At 44.2% G+C, this 19,006-nt stretch overlaps 3 protein-coding genes across 25 annotated transcripts in view; 1 reads left to right on the top strand and 2 right to left on the bottom strand.

Moving 5' to 3' along the window:
- LOC120446978 (transient receptor potential cation channel trpm) overlaps nucleotides 1-12,188 on the top strand; it is a 47,351-nt gene extending 35,163 nt beyond the window's left edge. For 9 of the 20 annotated variants that reach the window (XM_039628258.2, XM_039628257.1, XM_039628256.1 and 6 more), the window contains 17 exons: nucleotides 27-179; nucleotides 2,129-2,185; nucleotides 2,625-2,663; nucleotides 3,248-3,397; nucleotides 3,640-3,797; nucleotides 3,989-4,179; nucleotides 4,382-4,527; nucleotides 6,528-6,627; nucleotides 6,713-6,834; nucleotides 6,956-7,079; nucleotides 7,476-7,708; nucleotides 7,987-8,277; nucleotides 8,625-9,009; nucleotides 9,125-9,331; nucleotides 9,609-9,746; nucleotides 10,005-10,162; nucleotides 10,220-12,188. In XM_039628258.2, coding sequence (XP_039484192.1) covers nucleotides 27-179; nucleotides 2,129-2,185; nucleotides 2,625-2,663; nucleotides 3,248-3,397; nucleotides 3,640-3,797; nucleotides 3,989-4,179; nucleotides 4,382-4,527; nucleotides 6,528-6,627; nucleotides 6,713-6,834; nucleotides 6,956-7,079; nucleotides 7,476-7,708; nucleotides 7,987-8,277; nucleotides 8,625-9,009; nucleotides 9,125-9,331; nucleotides 9,609-9,746; nucleotides 10,005-10,162; nucleotides 10,220-11,263 — 3,696 coding nt within the window. In that variant the 3' untranslated portion in view covers nucleotides 11,264-12,188. Of the gene's footprint in view, nucleotides 1-26; nucleotides 180-2,128; nucleotides 2,186-2,624; nucleotides 2,664-3,247; nucleotides 3,398-3,639; nucleotides 3,798-3,870; nucleotides 4,180-4,381; nucleotides 4,528-5,099; nucleotides 5,322-6,527; nucleotides 6,628-6,712; nucleotides 6,835-6,955; nucleotides 7,116-7,475; nucleotides 7,709-7,986; nucleotides 8,278-8,624; nucleotides 9,010-9,124; nucleotides 9,332-9,608; nucleotides 9,747-10,004; nucleotides 10,163-10,219 lie in introns of those variants that run through there. The other 11 variants (XM_044005897.1, XM_044005898.1, XM_039628265.2 and 8 more) reach the window with 7 other exon arrangements.
- Nucleotides 12,189-12,236: 48 nt separating this feature from the next.
- On the bottom strand, nucleotides 12,237-15,697 carry LOC120444913 (integrin alpha-PS4). The gene is made up of 8 exons (XM_039624906.1): nucleotides 15,646-15,697; nucleotides 14,666-15,587; nucleotides 14,505-14,607; nucleotides 13,852-14,436; nucleotides 13,664-13,793; nucleotides 13,236-13,601; nucleotides 12,445-13,177; nucleotides 12,237-12,380 (listed from the first exon to the last, which is right to left on the bottom strand). The coding sequence occupies exons 2-8, from the start codon at nucleotides 15,581-15,583 to the stop codon at nucleotides 12,237-12,239; spliced, it is 2,979 nt and encodes a 992-aa protein (XP_039480840.1). The 5' UTR covers nucleotides 15,584-15,587; nucleotides 15,646-15,697.
- A 728-nt stretch (nucleotides 15,698-16,425) lies between these two features.
- LOC120446925 (integrin alpha-PS3) overlaps nucleotides 16,426-19,006 on the bottom strand; it is a 30,766-nt gene continuing 28,185 nt past the window's right edge. For all 4 annotated transcript variants that reach the window (XM_039628170.1, XM_039628169.1, XM_039628167.1 and 1 more), the window contains 4 exons: nucleotides 18,826-18,955; nucleotides 18,342-18,704; nucleotides 17,395-18,277; nucleotides 16,426-17,330 (listed from right to left, as the gene is read on the bottom strand). In XM_039628170.1, coding sequence (XP_039484104.1) covers nucleotides 17,226-17,330; nucleotides 17,395-18,277; nucleotides 18,342-18,704; nucleotides 18,826-18,955 — 1,481 coding nt within the window. In that variant the 3' untranslated portion in view covers nucleotides 16,426-17,225. The remainder of the gene's footprint in view (nucleotides 17,331-17,394; nucleotides 18,278-18,341; nucleotides 18,705-18,825; nucleotides 18,956-19,006) is intronic.

The following is a 19,006-nucleotide window of genomic DNA, read 5'->3' on the forward strand; positions in this document are numbered from 1 at the left end:
AAATGCGTGTTGTGTGCTGCATCCAGGTCATCTTGGGCTTGGCGATGCCATTGTACATCAGGCAGCTTGACTTCAAGTCGAAGGAGGAGCTGCAGCAGATGCCGCAGACAGAGGAGGAGCATCTGGAGAACCAGAACCTGGACAATGACGACTCGGATCGTTCGCAGCCGGATGCCGAGGTATTTGGCTTTGTGTGTTCAGTGACCTTAAGTTATTTTGTTCATTTCTTACTAACATTCAATTTAATTTGGTTTCGTTGTCTATATGTGCCAGTCCTAAATGTGTGCCTTATTCGTTTTCAGCGTCAGCGTTTAGTTTCAATTTCAGTATTCAATTTTTTCTACTAACCCTACGTCTAACGTTTACCATTAACCACTGACCAAATTATCGCTCTGCTGTTCATCAATCCTAAATTCAAATCTGTCTGTTTATAGAGCGCCCTTTTAAAAGCCAAAAGATCCATTTCCTTGAGATATAGGATGGGCGCGGGTGCTAATAATCGCGACAAGGTAGTAACAATCAATCAGATCTATGCCAAATACTTGACTTCCGTTTCTTTGGTGTTCAAGTCGTCTATATCTATATGCATACACACATGTATATGTTCTCTTTGCTGTCTCTGCTCTGTTTCTGACTCTCTATCGCTCTATCTCTGTATCTCTGTATCTCTGTATCTGTTCTGGTTGCCAGATCACAAAACTATACTTTATTTACTTTGTTTGCTTTCGAAACCAAACTGTCTGTCTACACTATTTGATTCTTACATACTTGTTCTTTGATCTGTATCGTAATTTGGTATACATGTATTTATGAATTTAAACTTAACAAGCGACGTGCAGGAAGACCACATAAGCTATAAAATTCCCTTGCACAATACAATGTTTTTAAAGTGTACATTACTTCAGAATTTTTGGCAAGATTATTTTTACTATAACATACTCCGTTTTGCCATTGAAAGGGATTTTAATGCAATAAATATTTCTGTGGCTCTCCTGAGAAGACAAAAACAAGAAAAATCAATATTTGGTTTTGGTACAAGAGTTGCTACACTTTTTCTGCTCCAGTTATTTTTGAAATTAACGAATTTTCTTCTAAGGGGGCTTTCGAATATTGGGTCACTGAAAACTTTGTGTTTTATTGATTATGTTGGTTTACTATATTATTTATAGAACAGCTCAATCAATCGGGAGCACAAACACGTGCTCTTTTCATCTTCTTCGATAGTTTAGTACAACTCACAGCCCTGAAAGGTGGCCACTAAAAATTGGGAACTCATTTAAAATTCATTACATTTCGCCCAGTTCATAATGTAATTTTTTGTTCACAACTAACCATCATTTGAATGTGTATTTCCCAAAGTGCAAGCTAATACCAGCTGAAAACAGCTCGCCCTCCTTTAAGAGTGTCTCGAATTCAACAGATGTAAGTTACCGAATATTGCCCGCCCTCGTTACATTCGAGTAGCTTTTGCCTCTAATGCTTCCCATAAAATTTTAAAGTCCTCTTTAGTTCGAATTAAGTGCGAATATCCATTAGCAGCGTAATGACATTCATTGACAACAGCCGAGAGCTGGCTTAAAGTTAAATTAAGTAATAATCTCGGCACAAACCCCACTCTAAGCATTATCCCCCAGCATTCGTTGCCAGCAAAACCACATCAAATGCCATCAGGTCTATGTCAAACTACTCACTGAATGACTCGAGAGGAGGCAAGGCACTTGTGCAAATATTGTTTTTCAGTTACTGGGGCAGTGCACAAGCTCAGGCTCCACCGCCACCCACTTTTCTATTGGAAGGGGTTAATCTGTTAATCACGAAATCAAATTAAAGTCCATTGAGTGCAAGAGGAAATGTATTTAATAGTAGTTTGTTCGCCCCCATGTACATATCTGTGGAATGCCTACGTATGTGTGATGAAGTATTTGCAATACTTTCAACTTAAAAAACTTTCCTGCACCACAAATCATTATGGAAACCTGTACCTAAAACACACACCTCTACACAACCACTTCTTCATCTGAACTAAAGTACTATGTCCAAAGATCACCGCTCAAAACCCATTAGAAAGTAAAACTAAAGAGTGATTTTATATCTGATAAATGCGAAAAATGTGCGTGAACCGTTGCAGGCTCTATTGGCGGACTCTTACTCAGTGCGCGATACAAAAGTACACGAAAATGGCAAAGTGAGTAGCTCCACAAAACAACCAAACAAACAAACAAAACCAACCAATCAACCAACCAATGAAACAAAAAACACAAACCAGCCCTTCATACACCACTTACTCGTATTTTTCCATCGAAATGTTCGACTCAGAATGCGATAAGACTGCCATTTTGCTCGACCATAACATTTTGTAAACTTAAAGTGACAGCACAGAACAGAAAAAGAAATGCCGTTCCCCCTTGTTTATTTTTATTTCCCCTTTGGTTATTGTAGCTCGATTCCTAGGCAAAGACACCAGAAAACCCTACATATGACATAATGGTATCACCCAGTCAGCACATCAGTTATACTCGTACTCGTACTCAGACACCCATCTGCATAGAGATGGATATTTTTGCAATTGAAAACCGCACACGCCATTCTAATGTCCTAGTACTTGTATCGTATCAATTTTACAGGTTAATCTCACTGCTGGAGCGGAAGAACAGCCCTCCAAAGTTAGTTGAACCCGGATATAATTTACTCCCACTTCCACAAGATATTTTCATTTCAATGGCATTTCTGTAACTGGCTTTAGTAGTTTTGCCTCATATTATTCCCTTTTCGGAATGCGCATTTCGTAGCTTCATTTGCGAAAATGTTTGCGTAGAAAATGTGTGAATTCAACAGTACACCTTTTACTAAATCCTTCTCGATTTTCCTCAGTAGTACAGTTGCTCTATGCTACTTTTTGTCAGCACATTTCGTACACCCCGCGGCTAAAACATTTTGATTTGCATAATGCTTAACTTCATTAATTTGTTCTGCATGCTGTGTCTGGAAACTAAACACGCGTAAAGCAATAGCAAATCTAGCCTAAAACACCAGCAAATTAATTAGACAGCCAACTAAATCACATTTGACACGCCGATTCAACGGGGCGTATACGCAATTCCCCAATGTAATATATCCCCACGTGGCTCTCTTTGAATGTTCACTGCACATTGATGATTTAATTAAGTCCGAAAACTATCAAGCGCCACTCGGCCTTCACTTTCGCCCCTGCTGGTGGCCCACTAATACCGCCGTCATTTCTCCACAGGTCTCACTCACCGACTCAGATCCCGCCCAATTTCGAGAGTTCTTCAATCTTTCCGAGTACAATGAGGTGAAACAGCACCAGCCGCTGCGCCTGAAAAAGAAGTTCTACGAGTTCTACACGGCACCCATCACCAAGTTCTGGGCGGATTCGGTAAGTGGCGGAAATTACTATCGAGCTTGCTGGGGGTAGTTGGATTCATTTCCGATGCAAGTGCACTGGGCGAAAAATAGTATATTTATATATATTGTTTTTGGCCAGAGTTATAAATTTCATATTCGGCTCAATCGAGTAGCTATTTATTTCTGAAGATAGGTATATCATAGCTATTGTAGCTTTCAACCAATTTGGATGACCAATTTCTCAGTTTCTAAGCCATTCCTTTTCCATTGCAGATTGCCTATATGTTCTTTCTCATCATGTTCTCATTCACTGTGCTGGTGAAGATGGAGAATATGCCGCGGTGGCAGGAGTGGTACTCAATAGCATATATCACAACGCTGGGCTTCGAAAAGGTGCGCGAAATAATATCCTCCGAACCGGTGGCCATTACGTAAGTAGACCACTATACCCGCACACCTCAATCATTTGTGTTTAATTGCATCTGGCGATGAGTGCAAATGAAGCTGGGCGTATTTCACAGTTGTGCGAATTTCCATTACTTTATGTCTTCAATATGTGCCTCTTACGCTTGAATTAACGATACCCCTCGTTGGGCGCCATTAATTCGAATTCGGCGAGCAGGCATAAGTTCTCGGTGTGGGCGTGGAATATGTGGAATCCGTGCGACGGAGCAGCCATTATACTCTTTGTCATCGGTTTGGCATTTCGATTCCGGCCGAATACGATGGATATTGGACGAGTTATCTACTGTGTGGACAGCATATACTGGTACCTGCGAATACTGAACATTCTTGGCGTGAATAAATATCTGGGTGAGTCTTTAGTTCCGAAAACCAAATTAATTCAGCTAAATTAAGCCAATAAATAAGGCGTACATATGAGGTATATAAATCTCTACCAAACACCATTACAAGTGACCCTTTAGTACTCAGTTTGAATTGTTATATTCCTTGTATAAAAGGCAATTCCATAAATATAGCGTAAAAGTGGCTTACATATTATAAAATATTTTAGGACCCCTGGTCACTATGATGGGTAAAATGGTGAAAAACATGATTTACTTCGTGGTCCTTTTGGCTGTCGTGTTGATGAGCTTTGGTGTCAGCAGACAAGCGATTCTCTTCCCCGATAAACAACCCACCTGGAGTCTCATCAAGGAGGTAAGCTATATATACCATATACCGCTGTATACTATACATATGTCCTGTCGACTTTCTGTAAATAAACTAATCCCCCGATCTGAGTGTATGTGCGTATGTCAGCCCCATTAACACACACCGGCACACTCACACACACAGTGAAAGCGAGTGTGTCCTTTCGACGATTTCAATTGCAGCTTTAACTTTAAATATATACATACCTAACGATGCGGAGTACATACATTTACTTAATAGCAAGCAAAGCAAGTTTTTGGCCTGCGTTCCTCAGTAGTGGTGCAAGCAAATCATTTTTACGTACGAGTAGTTTTGTCGATTGGTGCTCCATTCAATCCACTTTACATTAAGTAGTTGACTAACTAGAATTTAATCAAAATCACCGAACAAATGCCGCTCAAATTGACTGTCTCGTATTATACTCTTCTTTCTTTCTTTCTGTCATTCTGTCATTTGTCCCCCACATTTCGAATTCAAATCTATCACTTTATCGCCTTCACTAACCATCTTTGTCATATTAATCGCATTAATCGCATAAATCGCCCGTTAAATGTTCTTGAAAATTGCCAAAATGCCAGGTTATTGCCGGCTCCATAACGGCGCCCGGATTTCTAGGTGCCCTGGGGCACAATACCCGTTCCAGCTATCATCGTGGCTATCATACAATGGGTGCTCCACCGGTGACCACCACTGCAGCCAGCTCCACCACCGGCTCCAGCTCCACAGTTCCGGCGGCCACATCTGCAACTCCGCCCACCCACAATGAGCATTCGAATTTGACGAGCGGCAACTTGACAAATGTAACGCCATTTGTGATTGATGAACTTGGTTTGCTATATAGAGAGCCGACTGTAGAATGCCCTAGATGCGTCTGCCAAAAAAAAAAATACAAAAAATAAATAATAATAATAATACTCAGATATATCTGCTGCATATTGGTGTGGTCTATAGTTGATGTTGTGTCTTGATGGAGATCAGTGTGTGCCAAGTATTCTATTTCAACCTGAGTTTTATGTGGACCCCGTTTTTATCTACTTTTAACTCCGTTGGAAGTTCGACTGTGTCCCCAAAAATGTTTATACTCGTATACTCGTACCTGTGTATCTTTTGCTCTCTCCTCTGTCTCTTGATCCCCAAAGCCTACTTCTGCTCCGAAATCTCGCATCCCCAACTTTCCCTTTTCGACTCTTGCAAAGGAAACTGTTAAGTCCGTGCGGAATCTGCCACTTAAGACTGTCAAACCTAATCCGTGTTGAATTTGCAAGGGTTTGGCCAGGTTCGGCGAGCCGAGACTCCACTCCTTCTTTCCGGTCCAATGCATTATTTTAAATTTCAATCCGTATTTTCAATTCTGCATGATGTACAAACTAGTATTTAGACCAGCTCTGTGCCTCTTTAAGGTAAATGTGTGTACTCTGTTTTCGCTTATGAATATTTATAACGAGCCCTCTCACCCCTCCTCCTTTCGTGTTTTTCTGCTCGACATCTTTAACGTTGATTTAATGGCAGTTTTCAGTTTTGCATGCTAAATAATTTAAGCCGCCTGCAGCAGTGTAATGCAAATATTAGCCCTAGGTCAGCAATGAATAAGTGATGATAGTTTTAAGGCAAATATTAGAGTTTTAATCAAAGAGCATTTGCCATTAATCCAGCTGTTATATGCAAATGAGATGGGGAGACATCGATGTGTAAATATTTAGCATGCTGTTTCCAATTTCGAATGAAAAGTCCCGGAAAATTAGAAATCAAATAACTTGCATCCCAAACACACAGACACCTGCCCACCCCCCCAGAAACCCCAACACCAACCCCAACCCCCCACACAAATATCGTCAGGTGATGGCTAAAAATAACCAAACTGTGTTTCAATGTGTATAACTTGCATTTATGTTGGGCGACGGGCGCAAATTGAATTACGCCCGCCCATGTCTCCATGTCTCGATGGCGATGCCCCCGGGTTCCAACAGATGGCGCTTTAATGGTCATTTTAATTTATCGTTCTCCAGGTCATCTTCCAGCCCTACTTCATGCTGTACGGCGAGGTGTTCGCCGGCGATATCGACCCTCCCTGCGGCGAGGATCCCAGCCAGCCGGGCTGCGTCACTGGTGAGTATGTGGCAACCGAATCCAGATGGCGGCCACTGAATACATACGACATACGACACCAACACACCAACTAATTGGATTACAGGCCATTGGGTAACGCCGATAACCATGTCCATGTACCTCTTGATTGCCAATATTCTGCTGATAAATCTGCTCATCGCCGTGTTCAACAATATCTTCAACGAGGTCAACTCGGTTTCGCATCAGGTGAGTGTTGTGATCGAATCCATGAGGTTTGAGCTTTTACATTTTATGCTGATATGCCAGCAATGGCAATATATTTTCTCGTAACATATAGTCATAATTTGGTATGATTTGTGCCCTTTAGGTGTGGATGTTCCAGCGGTTCACCGTGGTGATGGAGTACCAGCAGAAGCCCGTCCTGCCGCCGCCCTTCATCGCGCTGTGCCACTTCTACTCGCTGCTCAAGTACTGTGTGCGGAAGGCGAAAGGTGAGCCCGGGATGAGCAAGTTTAGCTTTGTTCCCTGTGAGTCAATCGTGTCTGTGGCATTGTCAGCCGAGCAGCAATAATGTACAAATATCTAACTTTTCTCCCTGCGTGCCTGCCCCAACTGTGTCGACTGTGTGTGCTTCTGTAACTAACTGCATTACGTATACGCCACCTGCTCTTTTGTATTGAAATCAACCTTGCCACTTGGCGACAACAATAACAACACCTCCTAATTGGGTGATGGCGAAACGATTTGCCACACTTTCCCTTTCGATTCCATTGTGCATTTCCCATTGCCACCGGGCGCTGTTGTTATTGTTCATTCTTGGTTTTCGCCCGTACTTTTATGCCCTGACTTGCCATGTAACATGTGTCCACTTGATCGGAAATCCGCAGGATTGGAGGTGCAGCGGGACAATGGTCTCAAACTGTTCCTGGAAAAGGACGACCTGGAGCGGCTGTACGACTTCGAGGAGGAGTGCGTCGAGGGCTTCTTCCACGAACAGGAAATCATCCTCAATCAGTCGACGGACGAGCGGGTGAAGAACACCACGGAGCGAGTGGAGACCATGTCTCAGAAAATCGAGGACATCAATCAGAAGGAAAACATACAAACGGCCACCGTTCAGGTGCGTAGACCATCAGTACCCACCATCATTCCACCAGCTTCGACATTTATCCCAATGCTGTGTTTGCATTATTATGCAAATTTCCAGTGTGATTCGTGTTATCCGAAGTAACATGGGTTCTGACAGCACGATTTTACATTTGAATTGAAAATTGGACACGTCCGAATGACCATTTACTGCATGCGTTGCAGCTTTTCCAACAACTATCATGCATATACGTTGAATATGCTGTGGAAATTAAATTCGATTTCTTACCACTTTTCATGTGTCTTTTGCAGAACATCGAGTTCCGATTGCGAAAGATGGAGGAATCCTCGGAGCAGATACTCTCGCATTTGGCCGTCATACATCGCTTCATGTCGACACACACGGCTGGTGCGGATGATTTGCGCGGCTCGACGATTAACATTCCCGGAGAGATGCAGCGCATGCGCACCATCTCCATTTCGGACACGGAGGGCGGCGGAGGAAATGGTGCTGGTGGTGGCAGTGGTGGTGGTGGTGGTGGTGTTGGAGGAGCCATCGTTCCACTTGGTCTGGGTGCCGGTCTGAATTTGAATTCGCTCCAGGTGCGTTTGAATTACATATCGCAGCAATACCAAGCACACTGGGACAGAAAATGTCATTCTGAACTTGATATTCTTCGATCCAATAAATAGATTGATTCGAATATGCTTTAGCCCCCAGGCTCTTTGACATCACATTTATTATACGTTTTGTGGACTCTCTTTCAAATCCAGAATCTTTTAATTTTTGTGACAATTATTAGTATGTTTCAAATTAGTTTGTCTCTATTTATTTGTTATTTATAATTTGAAATTGAATGTTAGAAAATGTTTTATGTGAAATAAATTATTGAACCGATGACATACTATTTTTGTCTTTCTGTGCACACACTTGTGTTGAATGTATCCAGGTCACAACCCGGCGCCGCTTTAACCGTTCGCTGACCGAGGTCCGCCCTGATGCCTACATCTTCGATGAGGGCACGCACTTTGAGGTGGTGCCTCTGCCGGAGGAACCGGACGAAGTGGTCAAGTCCCGCGAGGCCCTCAACGAGCAGGTGGTCCGCAAGGCGTCGATGCAGTCGGAGGTGGACTCGGACATCTACATTCCAGTGTCGCAGCGTCCATCGACCTGTGAGACGGTTAAACGGACTCCATACGTGACGGTGCGCCAGGATACGGGTGCCAGCACGGAGAGCAAGGACACTCTGACGCCCATGGGCAACAACGACGATGACCAAACGCTCGTCGGAGGCGACAACTCTGATGATGCGACGCCAGACATCAACTTTGAGGGTAATGTCCTAATCGCACAGCTTTCACTGCAATGTGTCCAGTTCGCTGTTCTCTGCACCTAAGAAGGTCTAAGAAGTATGAAATGGGTATAAAAGTATCTTTTTTTCGCAAACAGCTGCCAGACATCGAGCACTGCGACAGCGCACGGTATCCCTGTGTCGCCGCAACTCGGAAACGTACTCCTTAACCGGAGCGGACATAAACCGGTCGCACATCAGCCTCAACCAGTTGGCCTCGTTGTCCCGCCGCCAGATGAGCCTCACTCAATCGGAACCGGACAGCGACAAGGATACGCCCGTGGGCCAGGGATCCGCACATCCGGGTAAGCAACCATCGAAGGATGGAAACCGTGCCAGCCTCTGATCTGCGCTCAAAATTCAGGCTACTAAACCCGTCACTCCATTCCACCTAATCCACAAAAAAAAAAAATATACGAAAACCAATCCAAACCAAACCAAACCAAACCAAACCAAACCAATCCAGCAAACCGATTTGGCCAACAAATTAGCACTTTAACCATAACCGAATGAAGTTTTTATTTTGTTCGTTCTCTCGCACACATCTTTTCTTTGAACCTAACCACGAACTCCGAACTCTAGGTAAATCAGTATTGCATGCGAAACCCTCCAGAAATATCTTGCTGAAACTGCACAGCGAGTACACCTCGATCACGGACGAGCTGGAGAGCGTCTGCCACATGATTGCATCGCCCACGGTATCCCTGCCAAGTAACAAAGGTAAGCCAGGCCCAAAAGCAGCGAGGAGCACAAGGTTATCCAATGAATCCCCATGAGCCCAAGTCACCCGTTTTTTGCTTACCATCGAGGCGTTTCAACAACCGTGAGCAAAGTGTGTAACTAACCGGGTGAATGCGCAATACCCGTATCATTGCCTTGCTTCCGCCGCCACCAAAGCGAAATGAATGCCATCACACTTGATTTTTTTATTGAATTTGCAACCCAATTCACGCTTGTTTTACCCCATTTAAATGACAGCTTCTTTGGACCGGCCCAAAACAGAAATGTCGCGGGCTGAAGCTGCGGCTTTGCTGGAGAAGAAGCATCTGAAGGAGTGCGAAGAGAACGACTACATGATCCTAGAGGGACTGATCGAGTCCCGCGGCTCAATAGATGCCAGCGCCCAGGGATTCGAGGTAATGTGGTCTATCTGTAAATCTTTATCAAATACTCACGAACGTAATCCTCCACAGATTGGCGTATCCATAGACTACAGCCATCGCTACCCGCTGCGCCGAGAGACCGCCGTGGAGCTGTCACCTTCGAAGCCCTCGGTGGATGGTGACCTGATGGGCGGTGGTGGAGGTGGCGGTGCCGGCGGAGGCGATAGTAGCGATACCAGCGGGGCCGGTAGCTGCGGTGCCATGGCCGGTATCTCGAGCGGCTTTCAATTGAAGAACGAGCGACCCTGGCAGCGCAACTCCTCGATGGAGCAGCAAACGTATCCCTCACCGTTGGTGCCCACACGGGCCACCAGTGACTTCCTTAATCCGCCGTACGAGGGTCGGCTGTTCAAGAAGTCCAGTGAGAGTCTGCAGAAGAACTCCAGCACGGAAACGGACTACTCGGCGCATCCGTACCGCTTTATCAAGCAGAGCTCCAACGAGACAAACACTTCGCTGACGGGCTCCTATAATGTGGACACACCCTCGCTGACGGCGGAGCCCTCGTTGGACGCCGGCGACTCGCACTCGGCGACGGGAATTAGCATTAGCGTTGGCGCTGTGGGCGGCACTGCCACGGCGCGTTACCAGCCCATCCGTACCGCCTCGGTAGGCGCTGCCGATGGCAGGCGTTTGCGAGAGGAGAGCTCTAGTTCGCTGGATCTCAGCTCGTCGGGGCCAGTGACGATGCAGGCAGCGCCGGCACCGCCAGTGCGTCCGATGCTGCTAAAGAAACAGTTTAGCGTCGACCAGGGCAAGCCGTCTCAGCCGTCTCAGCCGTCCGCCGAGGCTGTGCCTCAGACACCGGAGGCGGCCCAGGCTGGTCAGGCCAAACTGATTTCCACGCTCAAGCCGCAGCCCTTTGCGAGCAAGCTGGGCATGAATGTGCTGAAGGAGAGCAGCTCCAGCACGGACGAGTCCGTCGGCTCGTCAGCCAAGAGCAGCAATCCAGCGCTATCCATACCCCAGATCAGCACCCACCTGGTGCAGGACGAGATCGCCAAACTATCGTCGAACATCAAGAGCAGCACCGAATCGGAAAAGGATCCGCCGTTCAACGAGACAATGTGTTAGCAAAGTGGTAGGTCTAGGCCCATGAAACGTGTGTGTCACACACTGCGCTCAATGGGGAAACTAGTCATAGCAGTGGGGTGATAAGTAAGTTGATGAACTAGCGTTGGGATCTGGGAAACAGATATCAGAGATTATGCATATTTATTCGAGGGGTCGCCAGTTAAGTACGTGTTAATGATTTTGACAATACATAGTTCACAAGTTCTCTGTATTTTTATACAAGTATTTATTTAGAAAGCCTCATTGTTATTGTACACTATTAGGGCAGTCGCATAGAATATCTGTTTTAGTTTGATGTCAATACAATAGGTACCACCAAAAAATATGCATATTGAAACGCCTGCGTTATGCGGTGCACATATTCACATACTCGGTACTTTTACAAACTCCTAGGTGTAGTCAGCCATACATATTGCAACGTTGCAAGCAACTTTCACACAGACATATCTAAAAGCAACCACTCTACTTTATCCAAGCCTATCATGAGCACTTACCTCAGCTCAATTAGAAACCTATCGCAGCATATGTATGTACTTATACCTGTCCCTGTCGAAGTTCCTCACTACGATATGTACTGGTTGGCAATGTGTGTTATCATATGTGTACGAGTATAACGTCTTCTTAGATAGTACATTTTACTTGCTTATCTGGGGGAAATTCGTGTGTTTTGTGTGCAACTGCCTTTTTCGGCGGCATAGATACTATTGTATATACATAGACTAAATGTTATAGGTATGTTAAAAGATCGCTAAAATTGTTCATGTTTGGCCAGTGTGTGCTAGTAATTTAGATTAGATTTTTAAATATTTTCAAGGATTAAGAATAACAATGCATTTTAATAAAATATTTATGATTGTACTTATTTATGTTAAGAATTGTACGTTATTTTTATTGAAATAAATTATTAACAATTTAAAATTGGAAATTCACCTCATTAACTGAGAAGAATAATTGAGAAGATTACCACTTTATTTCATTCATAATTTTCTTGCATTTCCATCCAACTCTGCGCACACTTAGCATCCTCTTCTGCCTCTGTCTTTATAATCGCGTCCTCAAAACTATCTCGAATTAACTGTGCTAGTTCGTTTTTGATGGCTCGCTTAAAGAATCCGCGCTATAAAGTAAATCAATTAAGTCAGTTTGGGGCTGAAATAAATCTGAGACGAATGGATACGAACCTTGTAAAGGACATATGTTGTGGCTGAAAGGACCAAAATGCCAACGATCACGGACACAATGATTTTCCAAATGGCAACTTCAGGATGTTTGCTTATAACGTTCGATTGGATCTTCTTTTGCACGGTAAAAGAACTTAGAGTGGGATCGCCTATCTTACACACTTTTAAGTAGGTCTTAATGACGAAGTACTCCCAGATATCCTCTGCGTCCTTGAGGTCCACGATAAAGCTTACAGTCAGGTTCGATAGCTCTTCCGGCTTTAGTTGTAGCCCGCTTTCGAGTCGCAATTCCACCTGGACGCATATCGTGACGTTGTAATCCTGGCAGTCTAGCACAAGGGTGTTATTCACCGGCAGATTCTCGTTCAACAGCGATATGCTCGAATTTTGATCCATATTTCCATTGAGATACTCAGCACTCTCATTTTGTGGGGCCGTGGAGGGGAACAGAGTACTTTGCTCATAGTATTTGGCGATGTTCCTGGTCACTGCATCCTTTTGATAGTAGAGTTTCAAAGGCAGTTTATCGTAGTACTTGGACTGTATCTTCAGGGTGGACGTAACGATACGTATAACTTTTGTGGAACCAGACTGCTGGTAGGCCACGGGAATATAGAGGGACACAGTCAGGTCTCGTAAAGTACTGGGACCGTGACTCTTGACCTCGTAGTAGTTGACAACCTCCGCCTCGTATGGAGACCCTTTAAGAACAATGGGATCGTTCTTCTGCACCCTGTAAAGTGACGTAGGAGTTTAGTAGAATAACTATTTAATAGTAAGCATAATCATACCCGCTGACAAAGATGTCGGCTTCTTCCCTCAGACTTATCACGTTGGTTAGCTTGTTGTTCGCTGGATTGGACTCGTCGCGAGCACTGAATACTTCTGCTTGGATTTCCAGCAACTGACTGCCGAGTTGTCTCACATCGAAGCTGATGGTCAAGGAGTCGTTGTCACCTTTGGCCATACGTTGTCCATGGTTAAGGTCGCAGAGCATGACGGCGTCAATAACCTTGCAGTTTCCAGGCACCTGGGCAAAACTCAGGTTGGCAGAACTCGTCACGGTGAATAGAGGCAAGTAGGCGAACTCGCCATTATTGGTGATGTTGTAGGTTAGACGCAGGACATCGGTGGTGCCCAAGACGAACGAGGAGCGACTGTAGAGTTTAAAATTTATATTAACACATTCCAAGGCCTTGATATCAAGATATCCTCTCACCTCGCGTTGATGCTGCTTAAATTCAAATCAGCGACACACACTTTGGTGGCACAGCCCGAGTTGAAATTAATGTTCTCCGTAAGACACTTCGGTTCCGCAGGATCCACCACCGCGCAGTCCTCACAGAAATCTATTGAAGAAACTCACTGTTAGTTCATTTTATCCATATCTGAATTCTCAGAACGTACCTCCAACAACGGGAATCTTCTTAAACAGCTCATAATGTATCTCCACAGCGATTGGTTCAAATTTAGCTTTCTTTTCCATTTCAACTTCCAGTTGCATGCACTTTTCTTCTTGACATGCCATTGCCTTAAAACGCATCTGGGTGTCTTTATTATCGGCAAACATAGCCCGCTTAATCTTCGATTTCGTGTCGATGTCGATCCGAATGTCCAGCTCTTGTTCCAGCAGCGCCTTTGACGTGGATTTGGTGTCCAGTCTATAGCAGACTGTGATGTTCACCTTCTCCTGCTCCGGTTCGATCTCACCTGACTCCGGTTTTACAGTGACGTTGACCTTGACGACTGGATAGGCGCGATACAGATACATCGCCTCCTCGTTTGGAGCTCCGATCGCGAAGTCGTTGAATCCGTTGCCATCTATGTCGGATCCACGGGACAGCCCGTGGCCGAACATGTGCGATCCATATTTGGCGGGCTTCTGGGAAGGAGCATTCAGTCGCTGACTCGGCTCATCCCGCAATCCGTTTTCGCTGCCCAAGTAGATGAACACCGAACCATTGCCAGCAAAGGGAGCTCCAACTGCAACATCTGTATAGGAAAATGTATATTAGTCTAAAATTCTTTCAGGTCATTTCTATGTGTCTTATAGCCCACACCATTGTAACCGTCGTTATTGATGTCGCCTATTCGCGATAGAGTTGTTCCGAAACGGCCACCACAACCCGCTGGCGACACAATAAGCGTCTTTTTAAAATTGAACTGCAATAATAACGAGACATTAGTCAACTGGTAGCTAAGAATGTGTCACATTACTCACATCGCCCTGGTTGATAAACACATAAATAGCTCCATCATCGAAGGAATTACGCAGAGCATAAAAGGGTGCGGATATAATAACATCGGTTTCTCCGTCTCCATTCAGATCCTCCGCCAGAACGGAGTAGCCGAAGTATTCGCCAAAATGATTCCCTTGGAATACCTTGTGCTTAATGATGCTGTTTGTAGTGATATTAATGATATAGGCCTCGCCAAAATGTTCATTGGCTTGAGGAGCGGTGGCCACATACAGGAGGTTGGGTATTCGGCTATCAAAGAAGCCAGAACTCACGGCATAGCCAAAGTAAGAGTCTTCCTGCTGACCCCAATTGTTTGGCTCTGGGTTGCACTCGGCACACTCCGTTTCCATGTTTATTTCACGCCTTTGTCTTCCATTGTTCATCTTGATGCGGTGCACTTGCTGTTTTAAATGCACCGATCCCTTCCAATTATCGATTCCAGGTGCTCCCATCAAAAGCTTGGAGTTATCATCCGACACATGCGCACTCAGTCCCAGTCCACCCATTTTGTAGTTCAGACTATTCTGCTTATCTACACTTCTAAATGGCCATTTTTTCTGCACGTCTCTGGAATGAATTTTCTCAGCCGTGTGGCTCAGCATGTAGCACATCCCATTCATAGCGCCACTCCCATCAAATAACGAGGAAAATTGCGGGGCACACACGAGAAGCTTATCCGAATCCCTGGTGCCGCCGTCCATCGCTCCGCCCAACCACTGGTAATCCTTGACTTTCGCCATGAGCGTGCCATCATTTGGCTCATCGTAGTTATAGCCCTCGGTATCTATGTCATAGGACGAGCAGGTACCGGTCTCGAGGTTGCATCTGTAGATTACTCCAGGCTCTTCGATTGTTTGCTGATCTTCTAAACTGGAATTGGCACGGGGAGCTGCCACCATAATACTGTGATTTTATGAAAACGGAGATATTTGTTTTTTGAAATTTTGTTGTTTTGCCAGACCTCTAATTATACATAATTATTAGGAATCTCTAATCTCGTTGAGCCCAATGATGCATCAAAATATGAATAAAGTACGATTTTTAATTATTCATCAAATGAACTAACCGAAATGAAATGAACTAACCGAATATTATTTATTAAAACAGAATAGTTGTCAGAAGAGTTGTCACAGAATTCGAGTAAAACTTCTATGAATGTAATCATCTAGTTTCATTTAATCCGATTTAATCTTGAGGTATAGTCATATATTCATTATAATGACCGCTTTTTTATTTTTAACTTACTTTTTCCCTCGGATGACTAAGGAAAATCCAAAATAGGAACTGCGTTCCTGTTTGTGATGTCCCTCATAGTTAATTCTTAAGTTCGGACACGGCGAAATATTAAATGCATTGATTTGGGATTGAAGGGCAAACAACGCAATAACAAGAAGACAATACATTTCGTATAAAATTTAGCAAAATTATTTAATTGACCGAACAACATAAAGTAATTTATTTAACGAAACAAATTTATATTCCTGCGACCGAGCACTTCAAGCTTTCGAAATTAAATGAAACCAAAACGAAGTCAAATTACTCAAACTTTTGAAAACTTATGCTGATGATGACTAAGCTTTGGGTCATTCCACAATGTATCTCGAAAACAAAATGTGGAGTTTAATACTTATGCAATATATTTAGGAACAATGACAAAAAATGTAGTCATTAAAACCAAACAAGTACAAAATTATATCAAATCTAAAATAGACTTCAAATGACAAATGAAATAATCTCTAAGTTTTGTTTTAAACTTTTATTTATTCTTCATCATTTTAATACTCTAATATAATACAGGAATACTTGTTATACCAGCTGTTAAGTTCCTAAATATCCTAGCTTCGTTTTTACAATTTATACATTAATAAAGTCTTTCACGTCGCCCTGTAAAGCTACCTTTACAAATTTATTACAATTATCATTTATTAACAAAAGGGACCGTTTAAGTCGAGTGTCTCGACTATCAGATACCCGTTACTCATCTAAGGATGTGCATTTATATATAAATGGCGCCAGGTTAAGTGCTAACTTATCTATTTTCCTCATACCTATGATTTCAATTAAATATTCTAGATACTTAAAACTGTGGGCATGAATTCGCCGTTCGTGCGGACCAACAGACGGAACTTGGAAGGTAATCCTAATCACGATTATATATATATTTTATATTATCATATAACATTTCCTGATGCATACTCTTCTCGTAACATATTGCACACTTTGCTAGTAACGGGTATAAAAATGTTTAATAAATATATACAACAAATGGCAATATGGCTGGTACAGCACACATGAAACTCTCGTATAAATAAGAGGTAACCTAAAAACTAAAAGGCACTTTTCCGCTGCCACTATAGTTCAAACCAAGAGAAACATTGAATGTCCTGTAGTTCGTAATTTTCTCCTGCTGCTTTCGTTCCTTTCTTAAATGCATGAGAACACATTTAGTGGATAGTCTTCGCGTTGTGAAAATAGGATTTGGTAACTGGTTCCATCCATTTTGAATGTGATGTGTGCGCCTAGAAAATCGCAGTGCAAGATCTAGTTGTTTCCGCCGCTGTTGAGGTTCTCTGCCTCAGGCTCGACGGGATTCTGCTGCACCAGTCGGTCCAGCTCGTCCTTCTTGGCCCGATTGAAGAAGCCAAACTAGTGGAGAGATATATTTAAGTCAGATATAAGGGCTGGCAAGTATTATTACCAAATAACGAACCTTGTATAGCAAATAGCTTATCGCAGAGAGCAGCAGCAAGCCACCGATTACGGACACAATGATGATCCAGATGGGCAGTCCCGCCTCCAGATGCTTGGATATAATGTTCGGTTCGATTCTTTGATTGATCGAAAATGAAGTGGAGGTGGGATCGCCCTTCTTCTGCAGACGCAGGTCGGTCAGGATGACAAAGTACTCCCAGGGATCCATTAATATGGCGTTAACTTCATTCAGATCCACACTGTAGCGCACGTTCAGGTTAATCGATTTCTCTGGCCTAAAGTGCACTCGCATCTCGGCTCGGACACAGATGGTCATCTCGGGATCCCGGCAGTTGAACACAATGGTGCGATTCACGGGCAGCTGACCCTTAAAGTCTTCGCTCAGCAGATCGTGTGCCTTGACATTCGAGATGCGAGCATACTGCTCCCGATTGGCGGTCAAGGCCTTGAGGTCGCGTCGCTTTCGGGACATGGAAGCTGTGGCCACCCTATCCGTATCGAGAATCTCCAAGGTCTGGTGCACATGCCCACTGGTGTGGATGTCGTAGCTCTGCCTGTTCTGGGTGATCACGGTCCGCTCCAAGCCGCCACTCAGCGTGGTGACCACCTCAACGGGATCCACGATGAGCAGGGTATTGTTCTGGTCGTACAGATCGATGCCCAGCAGCTGGGAGTCGTAGGAGGCCTGCATCTTCAGGCTGGTCACATTGATGATCGGTATAATGGCAGTGGAGCCAGCCACCTTGTAGGCAATGGGTATGTAGAAGGACACCGTCAACTGCTCGATTACACTGGGCCCATTGCTCTTGATCTCGTAGTTGTTGACAATTTCCGCGGAGTTACTGTAGTGCTCCAAGTCGATTTGATTGTTCGTTTGGCCACTGAAAATTACAAACGGATTTCAGTCAGATCTAAATTGATTATCAATGCCTTATTGCTACTCACCCGCTGGCATCGATTTCGGTGAACTCCTTCAGACCGATCACATTGGTCTGCTTGTTGTCCGTGGGATTCTTCTCGTATCCCGTACTAAATACTTCTGCGTGGATGATCAGCGACTGTCCGCTGAGTTGGCTCACATCGAAGCTGATGGCCACGGAGTCGGAGTCACCTTTGGCCAGGGGTCGTCCGCGGTTCAAATCGCACACCATGACCGCATCGGCCACCTTGCAGTTTCCAGGCACCTGGGCGAAGGCCAGGCGGGAAGTGCTGGTCACATTGAATTGGGGCAGGTAGGCGGTCTCTCCCACGTTTGTGATCTCGTAGTTCAGGCGCAGTGTGTCGGCACTGCCCAAAATATAATTGGGGCTGGAGAAATGAAAAAATAACACTTTATAAGTCATAGATCTAGCGTAAATTAGTGTGATTAAAACGTTTTAAATATAGAAACAAACAAGAGTGACTCTTTATCAAACTGCTTTTGACATACCTCACATTCTTGCTCCTCAGCTGCAGATCAGCAGTGCAAACATCGGTGGCACAGCCCGTGCTGAAGATGATCTTCTGAGTGGAAACCTTTGGTTCCTGCGGATCGACGACCGCACACGTTTCGCAGAATTCTGTAAATACAAAATGCGTTACAGACCTAGCAAATCTAACAGATGAAGTAG

This window comes from Drosophila santomea, chromosome 2R, assembly GCF_016746245.2.
Source record: "Drosophila santomea strain STO CAGO 1482 chromosome 2R, Prin_Dsan_1.1, whole genome shotgun sequence".
Taxonomy (NCBI): domain Eukaryota; kingdom Metazoa; phylum Arthropoda; class Insecta; order Diptera; family Drosophilidae; genus Drosophila; species Drosophila santomea.

What these genes read in the sequence shown, in the direction of transcription:
- LOC120444913 (XM_039624906.1), bottom strand. Translation starts at nt 15,583, where the DNA reads ATGGTGGCAGCTCCCCGTGCCAATTCCAGTTTAGAAGATCAGCAAACA. An exon ending in GCCGACATCTTTGTCAGCGG is followed by an intron (nt 13,178 to 13,235) that starts GTATGATTATGC and finishes GTCACTTTACAG; the next exon opens with GGTGCAGAAGAACGATCCCA. An exon ending in CAACATATGTCCTTTACAAG is followed by an intron (nt 12,381 to 12,444) that starts GTTCGTATCCAT and finishes TTTACTTTATAG; the next exon opens with CGCGGATTCTTTAAGCGAGC.